Source organism: Rana temporaria, chromosome 2 (assembly GCF_905171775.1).
Source record: "Rana temporaria chromosome 2, aRanTem1.1, whole genome shotgun sequence".
NCBI lineage: Eukaryota > Metazoa > Chordata > Amphibia > Anura > Ranidae > Rana > Rana temporaria.
Genome location: NC_053490.1, coordinates 265,119,114 through 265,144,847, shown reverse-complemented (window position 1 = coordinate 265,144,847; position 25,734 = coordinate 265,119,114). Strand labels below are relative to the sequence as shown.

Genomic DNA, 25,734 nt, shown 5'->3' with positions numbered 1-25,734 from the left:
CTTTAAATTCTATGATTTCCAAAAAGAGGCACACAAGATACATTATTGGGGTGGTTATTTTTCTATTCAGACCATAGAGCTAATTAAAATGTAATTAATTTGCTGCTGGTGGATGGAAGATGCTGTCTCCACAGAGGAATGACAGAATACAGATAGGGTAGATTGTTTGGTATTCAAAATGCACCCAGGGAATAAAGGAAGGGTGAGATTGCCCAGGACCTTTTTTTATGGGAAATTATATCAAGAATGCATCTATTATTTGTTAGCTGACGTGATGGTATGGACCCACATCTAAAGAGGTCTGAAGAGATAAGGGAGGGGTTATCTTGTTGCTAAATGGGCTGTTAAATGTTTGCAAAGATATTGTAAGCTATATTCAAAATGAAAATGGGCAGAGATTTTCATGTATCATTCATTAGGTCTTAAAGGGGTTGTAAAAGTTTGTTTTTTATTTTCTAAATTGGTTCCTTTAAGCTAGTGCATTGTTTTTTCACTTATCCTTTCCTTCGATTTCCCTTCTAAATGTTTTTCTTTGTCTGAATTTCTCACTTCCTGTTCCTCCTCAGCAAGCTGTTCTGGCTGACTAACCCCCAGCCAGAACGACTTGGATGATGGGGGCAAGCTTACTGAGGAAAAACAGGAAGTGAGAAATTCAGACAAAGAAAATAATTTTTAGAAGGGAAATCGAAGAAAAACAACCAACCAACAATGCACTAACTTAAAGGAACCTATTTAGAAAATAAAAAACAAACCTTTACAACCCCTTTAAACTGGTTTTGGCACCAAGGTAATGTGGGCTTGTAGGAATTCTTTAGCCCATGATGCTTTTGACACAATCTTATGAAATATAAATTTATAGGTATAGAAGGAAAATGTGCTCAAATTTTTTTTGCGTTTATTTTTTTAATGTACATATTTTTGTTGCAGTGTCATGTTTCTATGCACATATACAGGTATATAATTCTTAGTAAACAACTGATACAATAAAAAATAGGGTATGGTTCACAGACTATTCAGCAGGCATACAGGCTAGTATGCCAAATGTGCTACCTCCTGTCAGGTTAATACCAGCCTATTAGCATGTTTAATGAGAAATGGATTAAAATGATCATTGAAATGTCATATTTTAGAGGTTCCTGTTGTCAGCCTAGATTTACAGTACTGCGTCTGCTGTAGGGGGCATCCAGCCAATTACAGTCATAAATACATCCTCATGTATAAAACAAAAGGTTCCAGACTGCTACACTGCCTGTCAGTGCCATCCATCTGGGTTCTTTCATTTGTTGCCCATGAACAACCTGCGCATTTTAGTAATAGAATTGTGTATTTACAGCTTGCCTACTCCAGTTCTGTAGGCCTGCAACCAAGCTGTTAGCAGAGTAGGGCAACAGCTTTGCCTACTTGACCAGTGGTAGGTTCTAGATGTACTGATGCAGAGTGTGAAAACCGTGCCAGTGGGATGGAAGGGGTAGTAGAAGAGAGCTACCATTGGAGGAAGAAGATATAAATCTAGCCCTGTGAATTGATAAGGGATAGAAATGATCAGCTATGAAATTAGAAGGGCAACGAATGGCCAAAAGTACCTATCCTCAGGTAAGTTGCCAAAAACAATCTATATTCCCACTCTACCTTCTTGTCCACCAGAAGTGTGGAATAGTCTGGTGTGGTTCCCCTTCCTCTTTAAAATAGGTGTTAACAGCATACAGACTGGTACCAATCCAGCATGCGCTTGCACATTTGACAGCCCTCTTAAAATAAAAATACCAGCTTTTTACCCAGTATGCTGTTTCTCAAGAAAGGGGAATGTGCCATGTTAAATAGTATTGAAAAAAAAAAGGGGGGGGGGCAATAAGGTACAAAAGAACAACACATCTACTATCTAGGAATTGGCTATTTCAAATTGAGTTTTCTCACCCTTACTTAAATGTAGGTTAATTCTACCATACATATCAAATATAGCAGTCAGCAATAGATTAGCTTCTGCAAAAGATTATTTATTTACCACAGGTATTTATATAGTGCAAACAATTTATACCCTGCTTTACAGACATATGGTACATTCCTATCAGTCCCTGCCCTCAAGGAGCTTACAGTCTAAGTTCCCTAACTCACATTAATACATACACTAGGGCCAATTTAGACAGGAGTCAATTAACGCAGGCACAGGGAGAACATGCAGACTCCAGGCAGGTAGTGTCATGGTTGAAAATCAAACCAACAACCCTAGTGCTGCTAGGCTGACCTACTAACCATTTAGCCACTGTGCTGCCCATTATTCTGTCTTATTTGCTAGTAAAGTCAAAAGACAGAATTATCTAGAGGACTTGCAAGAGTCTTCTTGAGTGGCTGGCAAGTATAGCACCATCACAGAGATCAGTTTTTACTTATGCATCTAATGCTGGCCATACACTACACAAAAAAGTATGTTCGTTTTTCGGCCAGTTAATGGGCACAAATCGGTAATCAGTTGGGAAGTTTTTGAGCCAAAAAAAAACGAAGTACAAGTTTGGAAATTTTCTGCTGAACAAACGATAAATTGAAAGGCTAAAGGGGTTGTAAACCCTTGTGTTTTTTTACCTAAATGCATCCTATGCATTATCAATTGTTTATTGAGTTTACATATCAGAATAATTTATATATCAAACTTACTTCAATAAAGAATCCAAGCACAGCAAGTGTTCTTCCACTCCCAGTAGTTTCTCCACCAGAGGATGACCGGCTGCTGGCTGCTGCCTTGTGAACTATATGAAGCTAAATCACAGAGACAGCATTGAATTAGTATTTTATTGTATTACATTAATTTCACTTATAGAGCTAATGCTACAAAATGTCTGTATTTCTTTTTTGTGAGCAAAAAGCTACCAATATTTATTTAAACATTTAAAGGAAAACTACGGTGACTATAAGATTAAAAACTATTGTATGTCGTAAAGCAGTTTAAAGCAGTTTTAAGCCCAAAACCAACAATGTAATATATTGCAGCTTACCAATCATTAGATGTGGTGGCTAAGTTCGTTTTCCTCTTGAAGCTTTTTTCCCCCTATTTTCCCATGGTGATCTGACTGGTAACACACCCCCTGCATTACAGTGACTATGCTCTGGATGAATGAGCACATGGGGCATATTTGGACAGCAGCATTGTCAGTCTGGGGGAATGGGAGTGTTAGATGTACTATCAGAATTACTAACAAATTGAAGCTGAACTCCAGCTAATAATTCAATCAGTGACAGCAAACTGTTTTTCTATTTGGGATAAAAAAAATCCATAAATAAATAAAAGCTGATCATTGGAAGCACCCCTTTCAGTGGGAATGGTTTGTCTCATCCCTGTAACTGCATGTGAGCTTGTTCTTTTGAAAAACAACAAAATTACTGTCTGGATCACCAGTTGAAAATAGAAGAAAGAAAGCATAAAAAAGAAAATGAATGTCGCCATCACATCTAAGAATTAGTAAGCTACAATATGATAAATACTTGCTTTTGGGTTTAATACTGCTTTAAGTTTAAAAGTTCATATTTTACCAAAAAACATTAAACACAGAGTGATTTCAAGCTGCAGAACATGCTGGGACTTCTAATAAGAAAGCCCCACACTAGTTTTGTAATTGTTGGCTGCTCCTTCATCCTGCAATGACATCATTTCTACTTGGGGATAACCTTTTAAAAACAAATTCATTGAATCTTTATCCAGTGTCTATGGGCATGTTTCCACTAAGTCATTATCCACAATAATATTGTACTGTCACATAAATTTAACTATGGCAGTTTTTTTTGTAACTATCATCACTGTCCGTATACTGATCAATGTCATGTTTTGGAAGATCCAGGTGTTCTACAGGTTTTAACCTCCCTCGCGGTATGATTATTTCAGAAAAAATGTGCTGAAAGCGGTACCATTATTTGCAAGGAAATTTGGCGTTTTATACTGTAGGCCTGTAATTCTTAGGAATAACTTACTTATTTTTTTTTATGACGAATTTCCCCACAAATCGCTATCGCACAATTCTGCAAGTGATTATAATTTATTATCGCTGTTTTTTAGCTGCTCTAAAACTTTAAAGGGACACTTTTGGACAATCTACAGTTTGCAGGCAGAAAGAACAGTTTTTATTATATAAAAGAACATGCAGGACACTGGGCAGACCACTAGGGACAAGGGGGGTGTGTATTTTTTACATACAGTACGTAATCTATAAGATTACAGTATACTGTATGTAAGGTGTTTGTTTACCTTTTTGAATTTGGCGCCGTTCTCCGACCCCGTGCGTCGTAACGTCGCAGGGAACGGAGATCGGCGGTACAGGAGGACACTGTGTGAATCGAGCGAGGTCCCGCTCGCTCACACAGCGCGGCGGCAGCGCTGGATCCAGGGACAAGGTAAGTAACTTTGTCTGTGGCTGCAGCGAGGCGAGCCCGAGTCTGGCTCGGGGATACCGATTTTGGTATAAAAATATTACCCCGAGCCAGACTCGGGAATACCGCCAGGGGGGGTTAAAGCAAATCCAAACCCAAAAACAAAAATATAAGGACTATGCACATTTTGATATACAGTATGTTCATACTTTTATCCTTTAATTTTCCACTTTTTCTACCCTTACTCAAAATGGCTATGGCTAGAGATGCAAGGACAATGTTTTTTAAAGTGATTTCTCAACCAAATAAAGCATGGAGATACACAGTAGATGGACGGGTGAGTTGTCTTTGAATAATAACAATTAAATAAATAATGTATTAAGTTTATGGTGCTCAGATGCAGTTAAGTTCTGCTTTAAAGTAAAACACAAAAAAATGTATCTCTCTTCGGTGTACTACTAGTCCTATTGATCCTCCATGTAATAGAGGTGAAGAAAGTAGACACATTTGAAGTCAAATAGTTCAAGAAAGGTTGACCGCACTCCCAGGTTTGAAGCAGTGATGATTACTTTATTGAAGATAAAAATCCATCAAGATACATCAAAAGACATCATGAGACCATTATGCAGGCATGGCAAGATAAACTCATTTCACAAATCAAGGTTCGCTTAGTCATAATCTTACTTGATTATGACTAAGCGAATCTGACTATGCGAATCTTGATTCGTGAAACGCAGTGATCTTGCCGCTTGGGTAGGTACCGGAGCATGATGGGACTGTGACATCATAAGAGAGGCCTATATAAATCATCGCGCACCGGACACCCGGCATAACATCGGGAAGAAGCGTTGTGTCAACATGGGAAGAAGAGAAGAAGGCAGAAGAAGACAGAAGACAGAAGAAGAGCAGGCTGGCCGCGGCTAGTAATCGAGCTAACACACGAAGATAGCGGCGGCCAGCCCTGAAGAAGAAGGCACCGGAGAGTGAGCAGGAGAAGACCCGGGGGTAGAATTGGCGGGAATCCAAGTCGGATCTCCCGTCGCTTCTATGACGGCTTTGTCTCCATCGCGGCAAGCCAGCTCGGCGCTGGCTCCCGCGATGGGGCTCGTAGGTGGTCAATCTTGCCGAGAAAGGGAGCGAGATTGACACAATATCGCAGTCACCTACTGTATATCACCTCCGGCATTCTAGTTTCTGTTCTCTCATTCACTTCCTGGTTTGCATCATTCATTCATGTAAAAACTACATTTCCCCGTATGAATTGCGGCACACCCAGAAATTCACACCTCCTTGAGGTCTCTAACACGTAGAGAGCGTCCTGCCGCACAGATGTAGTTCCCAGGAGGGGGTGAGCACGTTACTGACCACCGCAGGAAAGCCTCCCTTCATGGTGGTCAGTAAAATCAGACAAGCAGGAAGTGAACAGAACAGAGAAGAAATTGAGCAACTTCTGAGCAAAAACGAACAATGAAGAAATGAAAAGAGGAATGTCTGCAGGTAAAGGATGCTTATTATGAAAAAAAAAAATTCCTTTACAACCCCTTTAAGGCCAAGTTTACACCAGTGAATTGCATTAAGGCACTGTAAAAGGCACATTAACATGTTTTCTGCAGTTTAATGGGGAATTAAAAGGGACAGCCGTTTAGGCTCCCGTTTCCCCATGGGGTCACGGCATCAAAAGGAAGCTAAATAGTTAAAGGTGCAGGCTATAGTTTAGCTAGGTTAGGTTAAGCTAGTTAATAGTAAAGGTTGATAGGAGGTCAGTATGTTATTCTAGGTCAAAGGGTGAAGTTTCTAGAGGTTAAACAGGTTAAATCATTGGCCAGTCAGGTCAGGTGGGTTCAGAGGGTTCTGGAAGGTGTAGAGGTCAAGCTGTGATTGGTTAATAAGGTCAGCTGACAGGTTAGAGATCATTCTAGAAGGGGTCTCTGGCCTATTTAAGGATCAGTTCTGAGGGGGTTAGCGCCAGTTTTCAGAGAAGAAACCAGCAGGTGAAGCTCCCCGCCCTACCCCCCCCCCCCCTCGTTGCGGCCGATTCATGTGGTAGGCTCCCTCTGGAGGTTAACTAGAGGGGAGATTTAAGGAAAAGTTCAAATGCTGTTTCAGCTCGAGTCTCAGTGGTTATTTGGTTTACGTTTTTTATGAATTAAAGTTGGTATTATACTGATAAAGTTTATTAAACCAATGAATCAGGCTGTGGCCAATATTTTCCAAAATATGTATTTATTGAGAAATAATAAAAAATATATATTATTTGATATATTTTTGTTGTGTTTTTATTCTCTGTGCATGTTTGAGTATGCATGATGCCTGTGATCCCATGTGTTTTATTGCCATTAATTCAACAGCACCCCAATGAACCAATACAAGAGTGTAGCGTACATGTGCTGTAAAGCACCACAGCGCACAGATATGCAAGATGTGTGTTGCTTTAAGAAAAGTGTGGCATACATCATCTTTGATGTGTTGCTGCCTATTCTTAATGCAATGCTAAAATGCATGTGCAGTAATGCAGCACACTGGAACAAATAGGCACTAAATCCGGTTATTGCAGCCACCATGAGGTAATGTAGTGTAATTAAATAAGAAAATGGGATTTGCATATGGATCAGCCTAGGAACTCATGTGCAAATCAGATACAAGGATCGTGATCACTGAGGTCATCTGAATGCCTTTTCTCCTGACAGGAGAAAAGCTGCCATCTAAAAAAATGCAGTAACAGTATTGCACACGCATTTATGCACATTCACATATATGTGCTAGAGTGTTAATTTCTTTCAGATATCTGCATCATTTTTGTATTGTATGTTCACAAAAGACAGAGTTTAGCATTTGTATAAAAAATAGGTGAGCTAGGATTTTCATACCTCAGCCGGATATCTTTCGCCATCTATGCTGTGCTCAGATCCGTGCATTTCAATGCTACCCCAGTGAAAGTGAAACTGTAAAGCTGTGTATGTACCATCAAGTCCTCCTCCACTAATCGTAACTCCTTTTCCTTCCAAAGACAACTGAGCTAAAATTAAATATTAATATTTCCCTAATTAAATTCATATATCATATATAGAACAAGCAAACACAATTAATTAAATATCATAAAAAAGGCAAAGGAAACAAAAAAACATTGTTATAAGGCAGAATAAACACAAAGGCTGTATGCAACAAAAACCTCTGGTAAATGTGCTGGAGAATCTTCTGTACTGTATTATACTGTATATTTAAAATCTCTTCCTGCTGGTGTAACGCATGTATGCTTCAGCACAGCAAGGTGGGCTGTAATGCCGGCTGTACAAATACTGTGTATGCCTCAGCCGGCTCTACTGTTCTGTGAGCAAACTCACTGCACACCTATCAGCACAGAAACTGAGCTGTCACTGCTAGCTGCTGGTCACCGTTAGGATCAAGAATCAGTTATGCAGGGCTCCCGATCATGTGAATTATGCCACAGCCAATCACAGTGATCACATTATCAGGGACATTTCCTGCTGTCTTTCAAAAACCATTAAAATGCCAGCAGGAGCTGTCGCCAAGGTGTCAGGTTTAAAAGGTCATAGGTGTATGCATATACAGAAACAATATACAAATATTCCAGATAAATATAAATAGGGGCATCAGCTGCAGTAAAAGGTTACTTACCATTGTGAAAATTGTTTCTGAAATGTGTTACTCCCCCCCCCCATCGCCCTGATACATACTGTACATTATGATAGTCTGATTCTAGATTGTGATCTGTGACCTCACATAGAATGATCATGGTACTTAAAACAACTTGGGATAGCAGCTATATTATCTTTTGGAAAGTACATATGTATTTCAGCAATTTAGGAGACTGCTCAGCATGGTAATTGCCTGCAGGGTTAATGAGCATGGATGGGTACAACTAGTATATGGCTGGAGCTCAGCTTATTGAGTTTGCTCATCTGTAAAAAGATGGGCAAAAATGACAGCTGAAATCCACAAATGTGGACATTTTCAGGTCTGCAAGCGCATCTCAAGCTATAGAAAATTTCTAATCAGGGCAAATGTCCAGAACTGGTCATACATGTTTCACATATTTTACTCAAGATTATTCATAACCAGACTGTGTAGAGCTTTCAAGGTGCAATTAGGCAGGAAAACAACATCGTTCCACTGTGGATATGCTGTGCTGTGACATCCTTGTATTTTCTGAGTGGTCTGAATTCATAATTAGAATGTTGCTGTGGAGGGGAGTGCACCAATTAGACTGGACATTCATATTGAGATCAATACTGTCCCCTTTACACATCATCTGGAATTATGAACTCCCTTCTTTCCATAATTACTGGTCAGAAAACAGGCAGGTTTGTAATCATCACAGGATCATTTAGGTATGCAGTTTAATATTTTTATTTTCTATAAAAAACATTTATCACCATACCAAATGATAATCTAAATGTGGTCAAAGTGACTTAACTTACCGTGAAAGGCTAAAGATGATGTAGGAAGATGTAGGATGATGTAAGAAGATGTAAACGCTTTCCTTCCCGTAAGTATAAAAAGGTTGTGATTTGTAATATAGTGCGCAGCTTTTTATGCATCACTTGTTTTTTCATGTGTTTTAATATGCAAAGAACAACACTGTTTACATATACATTTCAGGAAAACTTACCTGAATGGCCATTGTTCGCTATTGTTAAATCATTTTCAGCATCATATCCACTAAAATGAAATGCCTTTAGAGTTTTCTTAAATTCAGTGTTTTTCGTAACAATGTTTATTGGAGATTGTTCGCTTTTACCACATGAGCCTAATGTTTTCCATTCCCTTGGTCCTGTTTATAAAGGAAAATACAATAAAATACAAAGTCACAAGGGATACTGTATCCACAATTAAATAACAAATACATATATGATATGCTCTGTTATAATAAATGATCTGTCTCCCTTACTTTTCTATTTAACCGGGTTATGAAAATGTCATACCAGACCTTAAGCCGCGTACACACGACCCTTTTTAATGTCCTAGAAAAAATGACGTGATTCTTGTCAAACCTGCCTTGCATACATGTGATCGTGAAAAAAAAATGCTTGAGCAAAGTGCGGTGACGTACAACACGTATGACGGCACTATAAAGGGGAAGTTCCATTCAGATGGCGCCACCCTTTGGGCTGCTTTTGCTGATTTCGTGTTAGTAAAAGTAAAAGTCTTTGTGCTTTTCAGTCTGTTACAGCGTGACGAATGTGCTAGTTTTACCAGAACGAGTACTCCCGTCTCATAACTTGCTTCTGAGCATGCATGATTTTTTCACATCGGTAAAGCCTACACACGACCGTTTTTCACGACGTGAAAAATGACAACATGAAATACGACGTGAAAAATTAGAGCATGTTCTAAATTTTTTCAAGTCAAGAAAAATGCTCTGGAGCCTACAAACGATCGTTTTTAATGACCATTTAAAAAAAAAATATTTTTCACGTCATTAAAAAACGGTCGTGTGTACGCAGCATTAGATCTGAGAGACCTTGGGTTTGATTTACTGAAACTGAAGAGTGCAAAATCGGGTGCAGCTCTGCATAGAAACCAATCAGCTTCCAGATGTTTTGCTAAAGCCTAATTCAACAGGCTGAAGTTAGAAGCTGATTGGCTACCATGCAAAGCTGCACCAGATTTTACACTCTCCAGTTTTAGTAAATCAACCCCCAAGTCTTCTCACTGCTATGCCACATACATGACCAAGCAGGCAGATTTCTAATTCATTAAAAGTGGGTCATAGAGTGCTCCATAAACCTCCGCTAGTTTTAAAAGGTACAGTTCAGCCCTGTACACACACTCGGTTTTCTCGGCGGTAAAAAGTTCACTGAGAAAACCGAGGGGAAAGCCGAGAACCCGTCAGGAAAACTGCCATGGAGCTTTGGCCAGGAATCCCAGCCGTGTGTGTGCTCCACCGGCACTGCCTCCCAGTGTTTCCCATAGGTAAGTAGTAGATCTGGCAGGAAAAAAAAAACACTGGGAATCCCGACGGGAAAATAGAGAGAAGGTTCTCTATTTTCCCGCCAGGGCCCCGCCTGTTTTCCTGGTGGAAAAATTGCAAGGAAACATACACACCTCCATTTTGCCGGCCAAAAGCTCTCCTGGCTTGGGTACAAAACTTTAGGAGAATATAAGGTTCTCCGATGAGATGTAGATATAGGGCATTAAAATGGCGCAGAAATATAGTATGATGGGGTGTAAACAGCATTAAAGACATACAACAAAAAAGGAAGAAAAAATTATGTAAAAATATATTGTTTTTATTTCTGTCAGCAGCTTTAGAGTGAATCTGCCAACTATTTAAAGTAAAAGTCCTGCTGAAGAGAAGGGAATGCAGACAGAACATTTGTAGATTTCAGGGCACTGGCCCAAAGAGCCAATACCCACAGCACTCTTCCTCCCTCCTCTATTAAAACAAACATGCAGGTTTGCCTGATATGAATGTCTATATAAGGACCTTATGGTAGGATACTTAATAGACATCCTAAGAAAACTAACCAGGAAATTGTAGCCATAAAAATAAATCTTAGTGTACAGTGTGAACAGGCAGGTAAGAAACTTTAATGCAGAAGAGACATACAGTTGTTGTCTCTTTGGCATTAAAAAAATGTGCCTGTTCATTTATTTTGTACTAAATTTCCACTAGCTTTTAAGAATTCTCTGTACTTAAATATTAATTTAATGTAAAAAATAAAATAAAATGAATCCACACCAATGGTATAATTGTTTGCGATATGAACATTTTGATTAGAAAATTATGAAGAGGTGTAATAAAGAATGCAGTTAGAAATCACTCATGACCCCAATATCCCATTCTTAATATTATATTGGATTAATTAGTACATACTGTACAACCATAGGCTACAAACCTCAGGGCTGGCATATTTTGTCAATCACAGCAGGAAAGAAGCTAGATATCAGACTATTAACTAAAAACATCTCCCTTTCAGTGTATCAAAAATATGGGAAATACTTTTTCCACATTTCGTACGTCCCTCAATTGGAAGGATAGTGCACATTTGCTAGTGTATGTTTTTAAAATGTATTTAGAGAGAGCTGCTAAATAAAATATTTGATTTCATAACAAGCTACAAAACATGGCCCAAATTTCCATCATTGGAGACTGTGGGCACACAAGTAACATTAATTAGCTGGGATAATCTTGCATAAGACGACTTTTCCTATTGATGGTGGGTGTGAGAGGTTTGCCTCTTTGGCTGTGCTGCCTATAGGCACATGCCTATTGTGTCTAATGATACTGGCGCAGCCCTGACCTAGGACAATGATGTGCATCTAACTAGATTTCCGCAGTTTAAAACAATCACTAAAATCTGATCTCATTTGGGCAAAATATGGCCCCAGGGGTAGGAATGAATGGATACAGTGATGTGCATGCACTGTAGGAACTAGGCTCAGCTGGGACTTTTGCACAGGCCATATGATGCCAATCAGGGCTGTGCAATAAAGATCTCAGGAGCAGGATGAAGGTACTATATGTATTTAGCTTTGTGACTTCTATTTCTGGGGTGGGAAAGATTTACAGGATAACTTTACAAAAGCTGAAGTTGTCCTTTAACCACTTAAGACCCGGACCAAAATGCAGGTAAAGGACCTGGCCAGTTTTTGCGATTCGGCACTGTGTCGCTTTAACTGACAATTGCGCGGTCGTGCAACGTAGCTCCCAAACAAAATTGGCGTCCTTTTTTTCCCACAAATAGAGCTTTCTTTTGGTGGTATTTGATCACCTCTGCGTTTTTTTTTTGCGCTATAAACAAAAATAGAGCGACAATTTTGAAAAAAATGCAATATTTTTTCCTTTTTGCTATAATAAATATCCCCTAAAAATATATAAAAAAACATTTTTTTCCTCAGTTTAAGCCGATACGTATTCTTCTACCTATTTTTGGTCAAAAAAATCGCAATGAGCGTTTATCGATTGGTTTTTGCGCAATATTTTTAGTGTTTACAAAACAGGGGATAGTTTTATTGCATTTTTATAAAAAAAATATGCTTTACTACTAATGGCGGCGATCAGCGATTTTTTTCGTGACCGCGACATTATGGCGGACACATCGGACAATTTTGACACATTTTTGGGACAAATGTCATTTTCACAGCAAAAAATGCTATAAAATGCATTGTATACTGTAAAAATTACAATTGCAGTTTGGGAGTTAACCACTAGGGGGCGTTAAAGAGGTTAAGTGTGACCTCATATGTGTTTCTAACTGTAGGGGGGCGGGGCTGGACGTTTGACATCATTGATCGTGTTTCCCTATATCAGGGAACACACGATCAATGACAGCGCCACAGTGAAGAACGGGGAAGTTGTGTTTACACACAGCTCTCCTCGTTCTTCAGCTCTGGGGACCGATCGCGGGACTCCAGCAGCGATCGGGTCTGCGGGTCCAGACCCGATCGCTGCTGAATAAGCGCATAGATACGACGGCGCAGATTTGGACTTACGACGGCGTATCTGGAGATACGCCGCCGTAAGTCCTTTCTGAATCCGGGCCATGGTGTCTAGTCTTGGGCACTATAATGTTCAGAAGCACAAAAAACAGCCTGGATGTGACATTCCCTTTTCGTTATATTTGGATTTGTTTATCAAGCAATCCCATAATTAATAGTGTCTTTTTACCTGGGCAATGGGGGGCAGATGACTTTACAATGTCATAACACCATGTGTCTGCAATAGAAAAAGGTAAAATTAAAATCAGAACACAAAAGCAACAACTTCCAATATAGACATCCTTAAACATAGTTAGTAGTTCAGTATATTGACTGCATTCATATTTATTACAGTGTGCACACATCTATACCATCAACAAAGTACCAATCGCAGGCTTGCAGTGGAAAAAAAAACCCTCAATATACTTCAAAAAATGATGTAGGAATCTGGTTAAGCCTTGTATCAATGAATGTGTTTAGATAGATAGATTACAGACCATGCAGAAATCATCCAACATACCGTGGCTGTGTGTATCAGATTATTCATAAATTAGCAACTTTTCCTCCCTTTCACTAAAAATCACATTAGCATACAGCTCAGCATGCTGATTTGAAATCATCTCACATTCATTAGTTAAACATTTTTTTTTACAAAACAGTTACTGTTCCTCCATATCCCGGTAGAGTGGAGCACTGGTGATATAACAGCTGCATCCTGGGAAGTTCCTGTCACATGTTTCAGGAGGCAGGCCCAGAGCTCTAGGCAGAGTTCCATGAAATTGATTAATCTACCCATAAATTGGCCATCATAAGAAGAATGGCCACATAAAAAGAATGAGATGCCCGTCTCAATCTGTGGCCACTGCTTTATTGTAAAGTCAGCTAAAGAGTGTATTTTATTAGTGTTTTTGATCAAGTAACATCGTTTTTGTAGTGGTGCTTGGCGATCTGTTTGTGTTGTCTAGCTGGAGTGCCAGGATCACAAAACTGACTGCATGGAATCACAACTCTTTTGGGGAGTAAAGTAGTTTATATACATATTTCAGTAGAGCTTTTAACAGCATTGTGTTCAGCTTTCTAATGCCCAATCAATAGTGGAGTTTGCATGTTCTCCCTGTGCCTGGTGTGTTCCCTCCCACATTTCAAAGACATGCTGGTAGGTTAATTGGCCCTAGTATGAATGTGAGCTAGGGACCCATCATTGTAAATAATCTCCCCTGGCCTGATGGTCTGATGTGTGTACACACCATCAGTTCAAAATCCGATCGGGTCAGAACGCGGTGACGTAAAACACAACGACGTGCTGAAAAAAACGAAGTTCAATGCTTCCAAGCATGTGTCGACTTGATTCTGAGCATGCGCAGGTTTTGAACCGATGCTTTTGTGTACTAACCATCAGTTTGGACCGATCAGTCAGCGGTCCATCGGTTCAATTTTAAAGCATGTTTTAAAATTTTGGACCGAAGGACAACAGACTGATGGGCCGTACATACGGTCGGTTTGGACCGATGAAACTGAACCTTGGTCCATTCTCATCGGTTTTGTCCGACCGTGTGTACGCGGCCTCAGGGCACGGCCCATCTTGTTTTTTTTCCTAACATAGCAATTAGTTGGCGGAATTCAACCACAAGGATTCCTAGTTCCATGCAATTGCCCAAAGAAGTTCACCTTGCAGTTAAAAAAATAAATAAAAATTTGCATTTATTTATTTTTTTGAAAGGAGCCTGCGAGCATTGCTGATCACAGGTGCAATTTCAGGCTCCTGCAGACTCTTAGCAAAGCTGTCTTGTACCTTGTAGTTTAAGAGCTGGTAGGCCTCAACATATATTTTTGTTCTTGAGCCAAGATATACTTTTAAGTATAGTTTTCTCTTTATCCTACTACAGTGATGTGAACTTAGTTATATATTAATCCAATGCATCTTGAAAACGAATATGTTATGATAATTATGATGATGAAAATGTTATACGGTATATGTCTACCATTATTTTTCAGGGCTCCAAATATGCTGCTTACTAAGTCTGAAGACTCCTATCAAATCATATAAGTAAGTCCAAGGTAAAGCAATCTGCAACATCTGCTAACAGCTCATTTAAAAAACACAGTATAAAACAGCAATATTAAAAGCTGAACTATTCACCAGTATATAACTGTTATTGAATGGTCTGTTACTAAAGCCATTTGAAATTCCTATGATAGGAAGAATGTATGGTTATCAAAAAATGATCACACTTTTCTGTAATACTATTGGTGTACATGTTCTATGAGTATTCTTTCTACTTGTTCTATCTACTATCTTTGTGACTTATGGTTTTTGTATCTGAGAAACTGTATTTCAATTACTATTTGAAAAACAAATTTAAAAAAAGATTGGAATTTAAAAAACTGAACTACAGACAATTATTTTTTAAAAAAGACAATCAAAACATATCTAAACCCAAGAAGGAAAATATAATATATTGCAGCCTACCAGTCTTTAGATTTGGTGGCTGCATTGCTTTTAGTTTTTCAGGATAAGAACATTTTATGCAGGTAGAGGGGCCACCAGAATTGAGAAACTCACAAGAAATGGCGTAACAGAGCTCCAAAAGTTTGTCTTAAAAGTTCATAATTCTTGTGCTCAGCGCCAAATAGAAAGGGAGGGATCTCCCCGATTTATAACATGTTAATTGGGCTAAAAATTCTGGGGCCACCACTGTATATAAAAAAATGGGAAGAGGAGTTGGAAACAGGTGAAACTGAGATAGATGTTGGGAAAATACTAAAGTTGACACATATCACATCAACCAATTGTGCCTATGAAATGCCTAGCACGCTGGTATAACCCCGGACATAGCACACCACTATCAAAGGGGAACCTCTAAATTTTGTTGGAGTGGCTGTTCGGAACTGGGAACTATGTTGCACTTATGGTGGACTTGCCCAAAAATTAAAACATGTAGGAAAAAAGTGATATTAGTAACAGAGGAAATTACTGGAATTAAAATACCAGAAGAGGCGTGGGTATGCCTGTTTCACGGGACTAAAAATGCCTATCAAACAGTACATGAGAACCTAACTTCCCCATTTCCTAAACGCAGCGAAAAGTTTGATTCCCAGACAGTGGAAGGATCCTAAGAGCCCTACGGTGAGGAACTGGCTATGTAAAATAAATGATATTTATTATGCAGAACAGCTACGGTTTACGGTGGAGGAAGGAGAAGGGGGATTTAAACTGAAATGCCAAGACTGGTTAAAATATAAGCAGACACAGAGATTTGCAGAAAGGATGGTATAGAGCAGGAAGGGTGATAGGCAAAGGCAGACATGACACGAGATGGTTGGTCGGAGAGAAGAGGGTGGGTAGGATGGGGGGGGGGCTTGGGGTAGGGTCAGGGTAGTTTTTTTTCTTAAAACTGGAAAATAAAGTCTTTTTGTATATTTTTTTGCGCCGGAACAGGCTATTTGACTGTGATTGAAATATTGTATGTGCTTTATACCAAATAAAAAAAATAAAAAAATCATAATTCTTTATTGCCAATGATACTCTAAAAGCAAGAAGACAACCTGTACTAAGCTAATTTCAGGGACAGAACATTTTTCGTTCATTGGGGCTTAATGCACCAGCAATTTAAATTGTACTCTATTTAAGAAACTCCTGAAGGATACTATAAATTGAGTTGTTTCAATGGGCATAAAGTAGGGATGCTGGTATCAGGTGCAATTTTACTCAGCTCCTTCAGGAGATTCTTAACCTCTTGCCACCCATGTAATGCATATAAGCAGTCAAGGTTATTGCCTGCCCTGAAACATGTTGGCCATAGATTTTCTTCTTGGCATTAAAGTATCACTAGCAATAATGAATTATGTACTCTTAAGACAATAATTTGGTGCTCCGTTATTTACTTTCACCTATTCTTTACAGAACAGTCATTTATAAATGAATAACCTGATCCATTTTGGAGCAAGCTGTCTGTGAACGGAGAAGAGAGGGCTAAAGACCAGAGGCAGAAGGAAATAAGTTTAGAACAATGTTTTTTTACTGATTGCTCTCTCCCTCTCGCAGCAGCTGGTAGCATCCAGGACCTCCTATAGAAATGGAATAGGGCAACTTGTGTCTAATGTGGATACCTTAGCAAAATCTCAAACACAGTAGGAAAGCAGAAAATTATTCAACCTAACAGGGTCCAACCAAAATTTAAAACACTTTTGGAAATTAAATATGTTTGGATCTCTTGTTAAAAAAAATAATATGTTTGGTGGATTTGACCTTTGCTGTTAACTCACTTTACGAGTCCACAAAGAGACATTTTAAATAATTTTCAGCTTTTGAGTACTAAATTAAAAGTAAACTTTCATGAGAGAGAAATAGAGTTTGCCATTGTTGACCTCTCTTTTAAAAAATGCTGGTTACCTTGATAGTCATCCACTGGTCAGAGTCACTGACTTGGCACAATTATGCAGATCAGAGCTTTTGCGTTTCCTTCAACTAACTTACCTGATCTGTACACTTGAAGCAACTCACAAAATACTGAAGCCAATGGGTCAGGTTAACGGACAGGCAACTAGCATTTTCTGATGTTGGTAAATAATGGCAGCCCTTTTATGTCACCCATGATGGGTTTTGTTTATTCAAATGGCTACATAAAAAGTTGAGTGTTTTAGCTTTCATTCTCATTGTCCAGGGTCAGTGTGTGAAAGTTGTTTGTTAGACTTACAACAAATCAGCAGGGAAATGCTTATCTCTTTCCAGCTACTTGCATGCTGAAAAAGACTATTTACAAACTAGTTAAGCTTGAAACACTATATCCTGGCAACTACTTAGTCATTTTGTTACTGAAGAGGAACCTGATTTATTTCTTCCAAAAGTAGCACAAATCTTTGTCATGAAAACAGACACCGTTTTCGTGCTTTATTCAGTCTGTTTTATTTAAGTGTTAAATTTCAGATTACAGAGTCATTCTCTCAGCACACAGATGTTCATCGGAACAGGATTGTTAGCAAATCGCAAATTCTATCCAGCAGACAACTGCTTCTAAGAAAATCGCATAATTTGAAATTGGTAATAGAATTATTACTGGATTCTGAAATATTTATTGGAGAATGCTGTGTCCCACTTATTGTGCATTTTTTTTTTTTGTCTTGCAGGGTGTTTTTTTTCTGAGTTTACAACCACTTTACGGCTGCTAAATCAGCATGTGGTCACACTGTCCGGACAGACTGAGATCTATGGAGGTAGGTCAGTGCATAAAGTGGCAGCTGAGATAGAAAAGAGAAATTAGAAAACATGATGCAGTGGCTGAGTATGAAATGATCAAATTGCAAAACACTAACTTACAAATCAAATGATGGTTTAAAATATGTGCCAAAAAGTTTTTTGGACAGAGTGGGGAACTGTTAAAACCCCTGTCAGGTTTTAGCTGCCATGTGGGGTTAAAAGAGATTTGCCCTCACTTCCTGTTCCAGCAACAACAATTTAACTAGACAGGAAGTAAGGGAAAATTTCCAAAAGTAACACAGACAGAAATAAAAATGCTTAATTTAGTAGTGTAGAGGAAGGCAAAAACCATGTTAGCTTTTTTTGCAACCTGTGTTCCTGTTGCAGAGTTTACTTTGCTTGTGAAACTGCAGTCACTGGAATAGTGAGTATACACAGGGCCAGATTCACGTAGACTCGCGCAAAACTGCGGCGGCGTAACGTATGACATTTACGTTACGCCGCCGCAAGTTTTACGGGCAAGTGCTTGATTCACAAAGCACTTGCCTGTAAAGTTGTGGCGGCGTAGCGTAAATCCCCCGAGCAAGCCAGCCTAATTCAAATGATCCGGGTAGGGGGCGTAGATCATTTAAATTAGGCGCGTTCCCGCGCCGAACGTACTGCGCATGCGCCGTCCCTAAAATTTCCTGACGTGCATTGCGCTAAATGTCGTTAGGACGTCATTGGTTTCGACGTGAACGTAAATGGCGTCCAGCCCCATTCACAGACGACTTACGCAAATGACATAAAATTTTCAAATTGCGACGCGGGAACGACGGCCATACTTAACATTGGATACGCCACCTAGGGGGCATGTTTATCTTAACGCCGCTTATCTCTTATGGAAACGGCATAAATTTACTGCGACGGGCAAGTGTACATTCGTGAATCGGCGTAACAACTCATTTGCATATTCTACGCCGACCGCAATAGAAGTGCCACCTAGCGGCCAGCATAAATATTGCACCCTAAGATACGACGGCGCAGGCCGTCGTATCTTAGGCATGTTTAAGTGTATCTCAGTTTGAGAATACATTTAAACATACGACGGGCTTAGATTCGGAGTATCGCCGGCGTATCTACTGATACGCCGGCGTAACTCTTTGTGAATCTGGGCCACAGTTCATAACAATTAAGGCTGTTTCCTATTACAAAAAAAAAAAAAAAAGACACCTACTATAGATACTCCATTCATAATAAAATCACCCTGTGCCCCATGCAATGCATAATACCTTAGTAAGTAAAGCTTACCCATTTGGAGTCCCACTTTGTCTAAAAGGATCAATCTTGGTGATCAAGTGTATGACAGACTTTACTCCAAGTAATAAAACCTAGAAACTGAACCTAAAAGTACACTTTTGATAATTTGATTCAGACCTGATTCTTGTTTAAAAAATACTTATTACCCAAGACCTGTCATTTACATTAAAGCTCAACCCCAGAAATCTAGGGCCCTCAATATCTCTTTGTCTAGTTCTGCCCAGTCAGTGATCGAAAGAACACATCGGTTCCATTGGGAATCTGAAATGCTTCCTTATTTGGGAGTCAATCTGACCTCTTCTCTCCAAACCTTGTATAAAAAGAATTACCCAGCCTTAATTAAAAAAATGATCGAGGACTTGGCGAAATGGCGAATCCACCCTCCATCGTGGTTTGGCAGACTCCACTCTATAAAGATGAATATCTTGCCAAGGATATTGTACTTATTTCGTACATTACCGATAGCCTTGGTGCGCAGTGACTTGGAGTTGTTACAAAGAAAAATCCTTGAATTCATCTGGGGAGACAAGAGGCCTAGGGTGAACAAACGCACTATGTATACCTTGAAACGGAAGGGAGGATTGGGCCTACCTAACCTGCAGAAATATTTCTATGCGGCTCAGTTAGCCCAACTCTCCAGGTTCCATTCAAAGCGGTCACAGGCGATCTGGATGATCATGGAATCCTACGCTTGTCGCCCGTCTCCTATTTCCCATATATTGTGGCTTCCGCCTAAAGACAGACCCACCATTTTATGCCCATCTTTATCCTTTTCCTTGGATATTTGGGATAGGGTCTCTAGAACACAGGCTTTTAAATCGCCTCATTCCCCATTGGCCCCCCTGTTGAGAAATCGTGCTTTCACCCCAGGTCTCGACCCAGTTGCTTTCCAATGGTGGACGAATAAGGGACTACTGCGCATAGCGGACCTTTGCGACAAAGGGAAGGTTCTCTCTGAGCAGGTTTTGCGGGAAAAGTATCAAATGCCATTGATAGAATGTTACAGATATGTTCAGATAAGTCACTTTATACAAATGTTGGCCCGCCAGGGAGACTTGGAGGTCCATACCCCCATGGAGTATCTTTGCGTTCGCTATGACAGTTTACGGGGACATATTTCTGAGTTATATGCGATGCTGATGTCGTCTTCCACTAAGCTGAATTACATGCTCCGGTGGGAGGAGGACCTGCAGGAAACCTTTGATCTAAATAAGTGGTGTGAGTTGGCAGAGACTGCTTCTAAGTCACTTATAAACACGTCCATTATAGAAGCCAATTATAAAGTGCTGCTTAGATGGTATATGGTGCCGGCCAGACTCGCTACCTTTGTTCATGGGGCCACCCCCAACTGCTTCCGGGGATGTGGCCAGGTGGGAACTGCCTATCACATCTGGTGATCATGTCCAAAGGTCAGAAGATTCTGGATTAGGGTATATAATTTTATCTACTCATTGACCCAGTTGAACATGACTAAATCTGCAAAGCAGGCTCTTTTGGGCGACAGGGTGGTGGAGGCCTCTAAAGCCCAAAGGCGATTGCTTAAGTTTATCTTTATATCAGCTAAGATCACGATAGCCAGAAATTGGCGCGTCGCCTCCTTGCCGCTCGAACAGCTTAAACGGAAACTGTCATGGTTAATGCTAAATGAGAGATTGACGGCACTGATTCAGGACAAGCTGGAGATTTTCCATAAGGTTTGGGACCCGTGGCTGGCTTACTTGGCTAGCGATCTAAGATCGCTGGAGGTGTGAGCTACGGTCATGGATCCATTCAATTGATTTCTAGGAGCTGGTCGGTTGCTCTCCTATCTGTTCCCTCCCCCTTTTTCTTTTCTTTTCCTTTCTCTTTTCTTTTTCTTCTTTTCTTTTCCATATACGATACTGCTTATTTATGTTTATTTTTTACACCTCCATCTTTCCAACAGAAGCCTTACAAAGCGGGTCCTCCCGTTTGGTTAGTAATAGAGGCAACAGACTGGATTTGGGGTTTCCAGATCCAGGTCTCTTGACCGGCAGGTCTTGGGCCTACTAAGGTTTGGTCATCGATTAATTGGGGAGAACCACACTCAGTGTTTTACCCTGGAGTATTTTATTATGCTTTTTGTTACGATGATGATGCCGAATAATATATGGTGTTATGTATTGGGATGGAGACCTTAGGTGTTTGTTAACACTTTTGTGGCGATGCTTCTGTGTTGTTGTAATACTCATTTTTCTTTCAATATAAACTATTGGAAAATAAAGCTCAACCCCAGGATGAGTAATTTTTTGTCTAAATACAAAAGACATGTATTGAATCTTGGTGTATTTTGTGTATTTCTTCAAGTAATCCAGTATTTTAATTTGGAAAGGTATTTGGTGCATGTCATGTGGATTTGCCCCCTTTGTGTTTATTGAAGAATATATTTAAAGCGGAGCTCCACTCAAGGGATGCTCCGCTTGTCTATCTCCTCCCCCTCCACTGCCACATTGGGCATCTTTTGGGGGGGGAGTGGGTACCTGGATTCAACAGGTACCTGCTCCCACTTCTGGCTCAGTTCGCCACGGCAAACTGAGCTGGAAGTTTGACTCCCCTGCCAGCCCATTCAGAAAGCGCAGTGTGCTTAGCACATGCGCAGTAGAAAACCCTTAGTCCCTTAGTCAAGATGGTGGCGCCAGCACCCGATAGATGATCGAAGAACTGGCTTGGGTAAGGACACCATTGGATTCCTGGACAGGCAAGTCCCCTAATATTAAAAATCAGCAGCTACAGTATTTGTGGCTGCTGACTTTTCATTTGTTTGGGGGGGGGGGCTGGAGCACCCCTTTAAATGAATGTTTTTTGTGCTCTGAGTTCTTCTTTAAAGTTCTGTAAAATGACAGCCACTGTAATTATGACCATGCCTTTTTGGATTGCATGGTTTCTGGCAGGGAAATGATATGTTACCTATTTTTGTGTGCAATGAGTTTATCAATTATCCTATGCTTTGCATGGTCAGTTTACAACAAGGAAGAAAGGGGACTAATATGATCAACCAGACATTTCTCCTGAATGGAGTAAATTAATAAGTAAAAGACTACTCCTGGTGACCAATGGGGCCCCCGTCCAGGACTGCCCTATGTGCCAGCTCTCCATTCCCCCGTGAGCCGCAACTTGAGAGCTACTGCTGTCACAATTTATGCAGCACCACAGCGTTTGCTTTCTTACTCTGAGCCCACTTTTTAGGCCTGATATTTTACAGGCATCTAAAACGTACAGTCTAGCAGCCTGTTGGGTAGGCGCCACCTAACCCATGGGCATAGAGTTAGCAAACAAACAAAGTAGTGCTGCAGAGACTGCGACAGCAGTAGCCATCAAGCCGAGGCTTGGAGGGGAGGGGGAGTGGGGGTGGAAAGAAAAGTCATTGCTGGCACACATGTAAATCCACCACTTGCTATTGAAATGCACTTGTGACTGCTGTCAAGTTGTGGCCCAGCATAAGGAAGGCTGCAACACTGGACCATGGCTAGGTGGTTGAGAAACACTGGACTAAACAATTGTGTATTACCACAATGTGCTGCTTATGTGACTGGGCCACCGTACTGAAATAATTGCTAGAAGAAATTTACAATTGGGCAACAAAATGTGAGAAATTTCAAAGGTTTGGTTTTACTAAAATCCTTTGTGAAACCCTTTTGAGGAGATATGTAGACAGAAATAATCATCTACAGTACCATGATCTCTAGAAAGGGAGTGTCTTTCTCAGTGACTGAATTATGGGATCTTGAGACTATGTACTAAACAGTGATGTGAAATCAACCCTCTTTATTGAGATTCAGATGGCATTATTTTATGCACATTAGTCACAACTCTGTCAACAAATACAATGATGTGTTCATTACGCGGAAATGTTTCATGTTAGTCTTTGCACTTTGTCCAGTTTATAGCCTTCATAGTACGGTAATTTAGTTAGTTGCATTAAACCAATATAACCTTGTACTGTTTTTATTAATAGTGATTTGATGGCCAAAGATTAAATGTGACAAGTTCACTCCAGATAAGCCTTTCCTAGCATCCCCTGTGCTGCTCTTACCTTGGGGAAAATTTGCCATGTAAAACAAGGCTCATTGTACAAAGCATAGCAAGAAGAACAAATCAAACACTGTTTTTTTTTCAGGACAAGAAAATTGTTGTAAAACATATATGTAGCCAATTTCAACAAAGAACAAATTAATATTTGAATGTATGCTTTAGTGTTTCTTCCTAGAAACTGTCTATAAATGAAGCACCTGACATTTGCCATTTCTAACATGTTAGTGAAGGTGCATTTTTCAGGGCTATCAACTTTATCCTTTCTTCATTACCTGATGAATCAGTATGTGCATATAAAGTGACCAGTTAAATATGCTTTTGGGGGTAGGTGACTCACTTAATGTTAAAAATAATTCAACAGAAAGAATAGGACCCACTCATACTGGAAGGGATGAGCCAAACACCCCCCGGTTCGGTTCGCAGCAAAACATGCCAACAGGCAAAAATTAGTTTGAACACGCAAACACCGTTAAAGTGTTAGTAAAGGAATTTTTTTTTTCATTTAAAATAACAAACATGTTATACATACCTCCACTGTGCAGTTCGTTTTGCACAGAGTGGCCCCGATCCACATCTTCTGGGGTCCCTCAGCGGCTGTCTCTGGTCCTCCCTGCAAGTACTGACCACAGTCATGCGAGAGCGCTCGCATGGTGGTGAGTAATTGCGGGCGCGCTCCCGTGATAGAGCGAGCGGCCATAGCCGCTCACTGTATCACTCGGCCCCGCCCCTCGGCGCTCCGTGTCACTGGATGTGATTGACAGCAGCACCAGCCAATGGCTGTGCTGCTCTCAATCCATCCGCTCTAGCCAATCAGCGGCCAGGCTGAGCGGGAAGAGGATCTCGGGACCACGCGCGGGACTTTCGATGGGTCAGGTAAGTAAAACAGGGGGTCGGGGGGGGGGGGTTGGTCGGTATACACTGAAGTTTTTTCACCTTAATACATTTTCCTTTACAACTCCTTTAAAGTCTATGGGGCACGAACATGAAAAATCAAAAGTGCTGATTTTAAAGGCTAATATGCAAGTTATTATAACTATTATAAAAATACCAGACCCTTCCCCGTTACCAATTCACATAGGGGGGTGGGATCTGGGGGTCCCCTTTGTTAAAGGGGGCTTCCAGATTCCAATAAGGCACCCGCCCGCAGACCCCCACAACCACCGGGCAAGGGTTGTGGGGATGAGGCCCTTGTCCCCATCAACATGGGGTCCCGGCAATACAGATAAAAGTCATTAAAAAAAACAACATGGCTCCCCCCCCCAGTCCATTACCAGGCCCTTTGGGTCTGGTATGAATATTAAGGGAAACCCCGAACCAAAAAATAAATAAAAAATGCGTGGGGGTCCCCCGAAAAAAAGAAAAGGACTCGAGATAGTGTGATACCATTAACCACTCCTCGGTTTTAATAGAAAAAATTTTGTACAAATAAAAACAAGTTCACGAAGGTGCCCTTTGATAATGTCGTTCGACGAAACATGTCAGGGCAGAGCCACGCACTGACGTCACCGCGTTCAACGTGACCCCGGAAGCACAGGCTAACGTGTCTTTTTTATGCCGGCTTTTTAATCTGTTCTTGTGAACTTGTTTTTATTTGTACAACATTTTTTCTATTAAAACCGGGGAGTGGTTAATGGTATCACACTATCTCGAGTGCCTTTCTTTTTTTCGGCTTCTTCCCTGACTGTTTTGAGTCCGCCGGCGGTTTTTCTGACCTATCAGTGGGAGGAATACGGACAAAAGGGACACAGAGGACGGAGGCAAGGAGCAGAGAAGTTCGTACATTGCAACCCACCAATACCCTGCAGAGGGTTATATCTGCAAGGTCACATGACCTTGCTCACACAGGAGGTCCTACATGTCCGGTAAGGGTGTTTATTATTTCTCCTGGTGTACTCCTCAAGGAGCAGCTTCTTCCTTTCATGTTGGTGACGGTGGAATTATCTCTCAACGTTTATTTCAAGTTTTCATCTTTTTTTATTATCACCTTTGGACTTATAACATTGGGACTTAATTTATATGCATATATGCTCACTTACCGTATTTATATGCACACAGTGTTTGTTTTAAGAAACATTCAGTTGATGACTGTGTGTTACTGTTCATTATTTGTGGTTTGCATTTTTTCACTTCAATATGTAGAATCTACTGTTGGTGTTTACACTAATCAATATTATTTGATTTTATTCACATTTATTCATTCACTTACATTACCGCAAACTTTTTGTTCCCTATTTACACTTTTTTCACATGAATATTGCATGTTTGCAGGTGTCGCAGCTTATTTTTCAGTAAAAAATTATTTGTCACATTTTCATTTACTTTAGCCCAGTACAGCTCTGCCTTGAGAATCTACACTAGTTCACAGGAAATGAATGATGCAGCAGGAAACTGTG

At 40.2% G+C, this 25,734-nt stretch overlaps 1 protein-coding gene across 2 annotated transcripts in view; it reads right to left on the bottom strand.

Annotated features, from left to right (window-relative positions):
• Positions 1 to 25,734, bottom strand: part of CA4 (carbonic anhydrase 4) — a 123,074-nt gene that overhangs the window by 85,922 nt on the left and 11,418 nt on the right. For both annotated transcript variants that reach the window (XM_040336908.1, XM_040336909.1), the window contains exons 2-5: positions 12,986 to 13,033; positions 8,984 to 9,145; positions 7,221 to 7,369; positions 2,650 to 2,751 (exon numbers count right to left, since the gene is read on the bottom strand). In XM_040336908.1, the coding sequence (XP_040192842.1) occupies positions 2,650 to 2,751; positions 7,221 to 7,369; positions 8,984 to 9,145; positions 12,986 to 13,033 (461 nt within the window). The remainder of the gene's footprint in view (positions 1 to 2,649; positions 2,752 to 7,220; positions 7,370 to 8,983; positions 9,146 to 12,985; positions 13,034 to 25,734) is intronic.